This window comes from Mus musculus, chromosome 5, assembly GCF_000001635.26.
Source record: "Mus musculus strain C57BL/6J chromosome 5, GRCm38.p6 C57BL/6J".
Lineage (NCBI taxonomy): Eukaryota > Metazoa > Chordata > Mammalia > Rodentia > Muridae > Mus > Mus musculus.
Window position 1 is genome coordinate 145,182,511 of NC_000071.6, and position 9,031 is coordinate 145,191,541.

Below are 9,031 nucleotides of genomic sequence, written 5' to 3' on the forward strand. Positions count from 1 at the left end.
GTTCTGGTTATCCCCCACCCCCACCCCACTCCCCAGAATTTCCTGAGGCATGGTGGCACTCTTGGTCCCAAGCCCTGGCAGGCCTATGTCTCCCCCCACCTATTAGCTGCTGGCATCTTCATTTACCAATCAGAATTAACTGGGGCAGAGTCCTTCAGTGTCTTAGTGCGAACAGTTTTGGGAACCTAAATTAACATTAGAAGACAAGCAGCATGCAGCAAACCCACTACACTCCCCTAATCCCATAAGCAACTGATAGCTTGTCCTTAAATCCGAAGGGTCAGGAATGGTGGGTGCTTTGGGACAGCCATGAGCTTGCTTCAGACAGGCCAGCACCTCTTATCCATCCACTAGCTGTTGACTAGCCATTTTACCAGTTGCTGGTGGACCTCATACAGAAAGGCAGAAGACATTCAGGCCAACCCCAAATCCTCTGCCTTGTTAAAATGTCCAGGAGTGGGCTGGAGTGATGGCTCAGTAGTTAGGGCACTTAACTGCTTTTCCAGGGGCCCTAGCTCCATAACTAGTACCCGCAACCATCCACAGCTCTGGTTCTAGGGGACTCAGTCTCTTCTGGCCTCTGTAGTGCCAGGGACACAAAGGATGCAAGCAAACACCCATACACTTTTTTTTTTTTTTTTAATTAAGTAAAAGCATTAGCTGCTCTTAAGAGTACCTGGGTTCTATTCCCAGCACCCATATGGCAGCGCATGCGGTGACTGCAGTTCAAAGGGATTTGATCACCTTTTCTCATCTTTGTGGGCATGAAGCACACACTGTGCACATGCATGCAGGAAAAATACCCCAAAGAGCCAGATGTGGTGGCACATGCCTTTAAGCCCCAGCATTTAAGAGGCAGAGACAGGCTGATCTCTTGAGTTTGAGGCTAGCCTGGTCTAGGTAGTCAATTTTAGAACGACCAGAGCTAAGTAGAGAGACCCTGTCCCTAAAGAGAAAAACTGTCATGATTCATACTGTATTAGCAACCAGTGGCCACAGCACCTCTAGACAGCCACAGTACTTATGGTAGAGGACAAGTCTCTAGACAGCTGGAAACCCCAGATAATATGCTGCCCTGCAGTGAGCTAGCTCGCAATCCCAAGCACACAATGGTGTACAGAGCCCCACAGGTTTCATGAACCAAAATCCTGGACTGTGGACAAGTCAGAACAATGACTACACCAGGCAAGCAGTATGTGAACCAGTCACCTTTTATTGGACACTAGTTCTCAGTCAGGGTATGAAGGTTCAGCCAGTTGAATTCTTCCTAGGTCGGAGTGGGGCGGGCAGTTATGCTCGGCCATGCAATGCCCTCCAGCGACCCCTCTTCAGTGGTACTTGCGTCGCCGCTCATGTTCTAGAAATAGGAAAACCAGTCTCGTACCAGGTGTCCATGTGAAAGCAGAGTGGCGGCAACAGACCACAGTCATCTCAGTCCTTCCTGTCCTTTTCTTCCAGATAAGTTAGGACCTGCCACCTGGCTAATTTCTTCCCGTGTCAAATGGCGACACAGTTATCCATTATAGCCCCGAAACAAAAAGTGTCACCCAGGTCCAATGAGACTGGCGAGCTGGTGCTGTGAGAACAGCCGTGAAGCCTACTCAGAGGCCCATGTTCCCACCCAGTCGTCCACTGGACACCAGCAGCCCAGGTCTGTGACGGAGGAGCGCTGTGCTTTGTCAGCATGTATAATCCCTGGATCACACACTCGACTACTTACCTTCCTCTTCACAGTAGCTACTAGGAGAGTAAGCCAGTGTTCAGCATTTTATAGTATGCTTCCCAATCACTAAACTTTAGCCTAACTCCATCTTATTTTTCCTGGGTTCTTTCTCCTAGGCTCCTCACTTAAACTGGTTTCACACATACCACACCACATTACTGTAACTTCCTCTCAGGTGGAAGAACGCACAGGTCAGGAGCACCCCAGAGCTCCACTGCTAACAGGGTGGACTGCCGTATCGAACTAGCAAAGCCACGTTCCTGGGTAGCAGGGACCCAGGTCATGCTAGAGGACTTACTGAGTTCCTTGTAAGAAATGCAGTAGCTGAAAACCACGTAGGCTGCCAGGACCATGCTAATCCCCGAGATGCTGCCTTTCCGAACGTTGATGTACTTGTTGTAATACCGGTCATACCCTGCAAGAGAGGAGGTGCTCACTAGCAACAATACTGACAGTGCACGGTCGCATCCCTAGGGCTACACTTACGCTGATGTTGGGTAACACAAATACCCTGTGATGTTCTATCTCCATAACCCAAGACTAGCCCCGGATCTGAAGCCCATTCAACAGGGCACCTACCCTTTCTTTGGCTTTAATCGTGTGGATGTGGCTCAGGTTGTTAGTCTATATGCTCTTACCTTACCTCCACCTCTTCTAGCCTGGGAACCCTCTTACTCTAACTGTGCTGCAGATTCCAACCTCCAGGAAGGGTCACTTCACTGTAGCCCGAAAGATTGGCCAAGCCCTTCATTGTGGTTTGGTCTCTTGCTATGTACTGTGATGCTGAATTCTATACCCAAAAGGTCTAGGCCTACATGAGTGACTTCTCGTGTTTACAAGCTTTTTTAAACCTTGTTCCCTGATTTAAAACTACTGGTTAGGCCGGGCAGTGGTGGCACAAGCCTTTATCCCAGCACTTGGGAGGCAGAGGCAGGTGGATTTCTGAGTTAGAGGCCAGCCTGGTCTACAGAGTGAGTTCCAGGACAGCCAGGGCTATACAGAGAAATCTGTCTCAAAAAAACAAAAAAAAAAAAAAAAAAAAAAAGAAAGAAAGAAAAGAAAAACTACTGGTTAAATAAAATTGGCTACAGCCAATTACTGGAGGGATTAGAAGTAGGTGGGTTTGGAGTGACCTTGTTGCAGGAAGAGAGCCAAGAAGAGGAAGAGGAACAAGAGGAGAGAGGAAGCCGCCATATGTTAGGGGAGCTGGACTATAAGTGCATGGCCAGGAGAAGCAGCAAGTACCTGGGGGACACCACTGGGGAGGTGGTCAGGGCAGCAGTAAGACGAGTAGATCAGGGGTCACCCCCAGTAATTTTCATGGCCAAATAAAATAACCATAGTCTGAGTCTTATTTATTTGTAAGCTAGTCAGAGATGAACTTAAATTGGTTGTACTATACTTCCTAACAGCACTGAATGCCTTAAATGTCAGGGGTAGGGTTAATAGATGCAGTCAGGTGCACTCACCAGAGAGGACACAAGCATACTCTAGTTAGTGAAAATACATGAGTGAGTCTGGTGAGACAGTGCATTGTAGGTGGAGGCAGAAGGATCACAAGTTCAAGGCTCTCCTCAGCTACATACTGAATCTGGGGCCTGCTTATCTGATACTGTCTCATAACCAACACGGCACCTGAGGAGTAAAGGCAAGGGCATCTCTTGAGTTCAGGTTGGCCTTGTCTACAAGTTTTATGCTAGCCATGGCTATATAGTGAGAGCCTAACAATGAAACAAAAGCAACAACAATTAAAATGGGATGATCTGATAGGGATTAAAATTTTTAAATAGCAATGGCTGCCTGGGAGGAGCTACAGGCATGGGCATAGGCTATACAAATTTCCTGGACAGCTATAATAGACGTGGGGGTAAAGGTAGAATGTTCTAGGGGCAGAACTGGAAGGAAAGCCTTAAGCTAGGCCAAGTCACAGGAGTAGTAGTGTATGGTGCCCAGAGGAGGCCCAAGGCCATGCACACGTCCATCGGACGATCTGACCAGTGCTGCACTTACTAAGTAAGGCCTGAAGGACGAGCGCCTGAGCGAGCCCTCTGAAGTGTTTTAGGATGCTTGAAGGATGGGCACTCGCAGGCTGGGACCACCACTATCCAAACTCATTCTCTTCTCAACCAAGTCTCTTTTTGTTTGTAATCTTTCTTTTTGAGACAAGAGCCTCATGTTCCCCAGGCCAACAGATTTGCTAACAGCTGAAGGTGACCCTGACCTCTGGACCTTGGTGCCTCTAGCTTCCTAATGCTACAAGTACCGCTGTGTGGAACCACACCTGGCTTTCAGTTTCCTCTAAGAAACTGATCCTGAGCAATAAAGTTATTCTGAGCTGGGCATGGTGGCACCATTACTTGGGAGGCTGAGGCAGGCTGAAGGAAGTGCAAGGCCAGCTTGAGCCTTATAGCCTCAAAACACTGCAAAACATTTCCTAAGCCAAAGCATTTCAGTGCTCACCTTTGCGGTTTAGGGGTAGAATGTGTGCTTGCCAATGGTACGTGTGCTCTCACATTCACGGCTGTGAGAGCAAAGTGTGTGGAGGCCAGCGATCACATCAGGTAGCTTTCTACCTGTCTCCACCAGGTCCTGAGGCAAGGCTACTCACTAGACTTGGAGCAGCCAGTGAGCTGGGATCCTGTTATGTGCCTCTCAGTGTTAGAACTACAAACAGACACTGTTTTTTACATGGGCTCTGGAAACACAAGCTCAAGTCCACATTACCCACTGAGCCATTTCCCTTGCCCACACTGTCACCCAAATACAAAAACCTCAGGAGTTAACCACCATCATCACCCCGTCCACAAGCCCATCAACCTCAGCCAGTGCGGCCCTCGCTGGCCGGGTTAAGACCAGAGCACTGCTTCTGCCGTCTTGCCCGTAGACACCGACCTCTCCGAAAGGCTCCGGCAATGCCACTGGGGGTGAAATCCCGCATCATTATCCAGCTCGGCAGCTCTCCAAGTTTGACTTCCATGAGCTTCTTCTCCTTCAGCGGCACTGCAAGAAAAACAAAACACAGAATAGCCCTCCAGCAACACAACACTTCTCCCATGTCATTTTCAACTGTCCCTGCAAGTAGATGAAGTACACAGATGCTGCACGGGAGCCGTTCTGTGAATAAATATAACACACTAAAGATGATACTGTAAGGCCTAAGCCTATGTAATGGTAGAGCTGCTGCTTAGCAAAGCCTTTAAACACCAGGGCCTGGAGAGATGGCTCAGAGGACCTGGGTTTAATTACCAGCATCACACAACGGTCTGTAATTCAATTGCCTCTGGTCACCCCCAGCACCGACTCCTATGTGGTATGCAGACATACATGCAGGCAAAAGCACACATGCACATAAAAGAAAGCTTTCTAAATGAACAGTGTCTAACAGCTTACTGAGAATGACTGTAAAAAAGAAAGCTAAGGACCACAGGAGAGAATAAAATGGAGCAGCTTAGGACACCAAAGAGCTAATCCTGAAGCCAAGCAGGGAGGCACACACCTATAATCCTGGCTCTCAGGAGATGCAGACGAAATATCAAGATGTCATAGGGTGAATGACAAACAAACCTCTATCTCAAAAAATAAAGACCCCAGCCAGGCGTGGTGGCACATACCTTTATTCCCACCACTCGGGAGGCAGAGGCAGGTGGATTTCTGAGTTTGCGGCCAGCCTGGTCTACAAAGTGATTTCCACGACAGCCAGGGCTACACAGGGAAACCCCGTCTCGAAAAACCAAAAATAAATAAATAGATAGATAGATAGATAGATAGATAAATAGATAAAATAAAATTAAAAAAAAAAACCCTAACATTTTCCAAACTCAGGTCCTCTGCAAGAGCAACGAGTGTTCTTAACCACTGAGCCAGCTCATCAGCCCTGTGGTATCTTGTCATCACAGAGTTGTAATAATAATTACCCTGCATTGAGAGGAACCCATACATAGGAAGGAAACATATCAAACCTCACAACTTGTTCCATGCTCTGGAAGTTGATCTCAGGATAGCTCTGTCCAAGTCCTGGGGTAGCCCTAGGGCATGTGGAAGAACCAATCTCCACAACTGTGGCTTGCATATGCTTGCACACACAGAATACTGTAACAAAAATTATTTTTAAAGAGCCGAGCATGGTAGTGCATGCATTTTATCATCCCAGCATTTGGTAAACAGAGTCAGGCAGATCTCTATGAATTCAAGACCAGCCTGATCTACATAGTGAGTTCCAGGACAAACAGGGCTACATAGAAAGACCCTGTCTCCAAAAATAAAAGTAAATAATTTCAAGATTTATTCTTCTGAAGTTGGAGAGATGGCTCAGCAGTTAAGAGCACTGACTATTCTTCCAGAGGATCCAGGTTCAATTCCCAGCACCCACATGGCAGCTTACAACTATCTGTAACTTTATTCCAGGGAATATGACACCCTCATATAAACATACATGCAGGCAAAATGCCAACGCACATCAAATAAAAATACATCATTTAAAAATTTTAATATTTTTATTATATGTACATGGGTATTTTGCCTGCATGTATGGATACGCACCATACTCATGCTTAGTGTACACAGGTCAGAAGAGGGCATCAGATGCCCTGGAACTAGGGTTTCAGATGAATATGAACCACCATGTGGGAGCTGGGAACCAACCTTGTGTCATCTCCACTCACCGAGCCCTCTCTCCAGCCCCAGACAACACCTCCACTCCCAAAGCTTCCAAATCGTATGTGCTACTGGTAACTGTTAAAAACCCATCAATACTTAGGAGGCGTGACCTCCAGATCCTTCACTAGAGTTACGCAGAATCAGATTGTGCGAACCGACCTCACTCACATACCCCAAGGGAAAACCAGATGCCCAGTTCACACCAACAGAACCCTTCATTGTGGGGTGGCCACTTTCTCACTTATCTTTGTTTTCTGAGACAAGGTCTCTCTCTATAGCTCCGGCTGTCCTGGAACTATGTAGACCAGGCTGAGCTTGAACTCAGGGATCTCCCTGCCTTCGCCCCCTGAGAACTGGGATTAAAAGTATGTGCAGAGCCTGCAAAGTTGTTTTCTGACCTCCATACAGTCCCCGTGGCTCTTCTGCACATGTGCACATGCACGCGCACACTCGAGAGAGACAGACACACACTCATGAACATACATACTCATGTGCCACCATGCTCGCCTTTTTTTTTTTTTTTTTTTTTTTTTTTTTTAAGACAGGATCTTATGTAGCTCATGCTGGGCTCAAACCTGCTGCTGTATGTCAATGGATGTCTTTGGCATGGCGGATCCTGCTACCTTCCAAGTGCTGGAGTTACCAGCTTTATGTGGTGCTGAGGATGGAACCCAGGACTTTGTGCCTGTGGGGCAAGCACTCCACCAACTGAGCCGCAACCCGACTACTCCACCCCTCCCCAGCCCCGCCCAGTATCTTTCTTGAACTGAGTCATCTTTTTGTTTGTTGGTTTGGTTTTTTTGAGATAGGGTATTGCTATACAGTACCGGCTAGCCTTAAACTCATGGATAATCTTCTTGTTTCAGCTTTCCCACTGCTAGGGTGACAGGGGTACAATATCAACCCCCAGCTGGCGAAGTGTACTAAACTCTTTAGTCTTTCCTTCAAAGGTCTCTTCACACTAACCCTCTACTTAAATAAGATTGCAAACTTTAAGCTGGGTATGATGGCGCATGCCTTTAACCCCAGCACTTAGGAGGCAGAAGCAGAGAGACTTTTATGAGTTCCAGACAAGCCTGATCTATCTAGTGAATTTCAGGATAGCCACAGCTATTTAGGGAGACCTTGTCTTTAAAAAAAACAAGAAAAAGTGATAGGGGTGGTGGTTGTGGCAGTGGCGGCACACACCTTCAACCCTAGCAATTGGGAAGGCAGAGGCAGGTGGAGTTCAAGTTCAAGGATAGCCAGAGTGGCAGAGAAATCCTGTAGGGGTTGGGATCCAAAACTTCTATTTTTTCAACTTTTTTTTTGGAGAGGAAGGCCCAGGCTGACAATTGTGCTTCTTCAGCCTCTTGAGCAGTGTCATTAATGCTCTTCCCGTTGTCTCTTCTGAAAGCTGTGTTCACTAACCATCTCCTACCATTTTACAGATAAAATAGCTGCTAATGCCCCAGGTGGCAGTGACCTACACCTTTAAGCCCAGTACTGGGGAGACAGAAGCAGGTGGATCCACAGATGAGTTCCATTACAGCTGGAGCTACACAAAGAAATCCTATCTTGCAAAACCAAGTACCAAACCAAATCAAAAAGGCTCAGCTCCTTCACACCCCGTTTTTAGACACCCCCCCCTTCACCTTCCCAGGCTGAGATAAAGAACACTGTAACAAGCTAAGTACAGTAGCATAGGCCTGTAATCCTAGCACTCAGAGATAGACGCTAATACATCACGACTGTGGCAGCAAGTTCATGACCAATCTGGGCTACATGGTGAAACCCTGTCTCAAAAGGAGGAGGTAGACAACTGTGAAATGGCTAGCCTGGCTACTGGAGTTCCTCGGAGTTGTCCTCGAACCTGGACACAAGCTCCAGCATTCCCATGACCATACCTAGACACGTGTGGGACACATAATAACAAAAACAACAATAATGTGTAATCCCAACAGTGCGCAATGAATGTGTGTGGAGATTGACTCGTACGTGTTAAGGGAACATCTGCTTGTCTGTCACAAGGACATTTCTGAAAGGTAATCTCATTTATCATGAGACCCGCCAACCTAGGTCTGAATCCCAGCGAGGCTCTCTCAGGACTGGTGACCTTGAACAGGTCACTTCACCCCAGTAGGCGTATTCAGTCGACACGTATGTAACATAATGTGGTGTCGGGAACCATTCTAGGCATTCGCTGGTCCTGGACCGTAATCTGAAAGCCTCATCTCCAGGGAGGTCCAAGCGCTGCCCAGCGTAAAGGTTCAAGTGACCCTGCCTGTGTCAAGTCGCGCAGGAAGAAAAAGCAGCAGCTTAGTCCTCCGCGGAAGGACAGACAAATGGTTCCGGGCAACGCATGTGCAGGCCCCCAGAAGCCTCTCCGTGCTGACTGGGTCTTCCACCGCCAGGCCAGGCGATGCACAGCAGAAATCCGCTGCAGAGTGGAGGGAGGAGGGCGGGAGCACAGGACCTTATAGTAAGTGTCCAGCGCGCTTCCGGGGAGGCTTCAGTGAAGCCCCGGGTGAAGAGCAAGAGTTCCCGCGGTTCCTTCTCACCCCACTGTGGCCCTGGAGCCTGTGCCCAAATCGGGCTTCCAACCCCAAGGCCAGGAAAGGGCCGAGTACTCACCGAGTGACGCCATCTTGAAGTCCTGGTGTCCGCAGAACT

General features: G+C 47.9%; 1 protein-coding gene across 1 annotated transcript; it reads right to left on the bottom strand.

Annotated features, from left to right (window-relative positions):
• Positions 1–1,193: 1,193 nt before the first annotated feature.
• On the bottom strand, positions 1,194–9,031 carry Atp5j2 (ATP synthase, H+ transporting, mitochondrial F0 complex, subunit F2). Its single transcript, NM_020582.3, has 4 exons — positions 8,993–9,031; positions 4,616–4,723; positions 2,022–2,138; positions 1,194–1,357 (listed from the first exon to the last, which is right to left on the bottom strand). Exons 1-4 carry the CDS (start codon positions 9,003–9,005, stop codon positions 1,329–1,331), a joined length of 267 nt encoding a protein of 88 aa, NP_065607.1. The 5' UTR covers positions 9,006–9,031; the 3' UTR covers positions 1,194–1,328.

What these genes read in the sequence shown, in the direction of transcription:
- Atp5j2 (NM_020582.3), bottom strand. An exon ending in TGCCGGAGCCTTTCGGAGAG is followed by an intron (nt 2,139 to 4,615) that starts GTCGGTGTCTAC and finishes CCTCTCTTGCAG; the next exon opens with GGTATGACCGGTATTACAAC. An exon ending in CATTTCTTACAAGGAACTCA is followed by an intron (nt 1,358 to 2,021) that starts GTAAGTCCTCTA and finishes TCCTATTTCTAG; the next exon opens with AACATGAGCGGCGACGCAAG.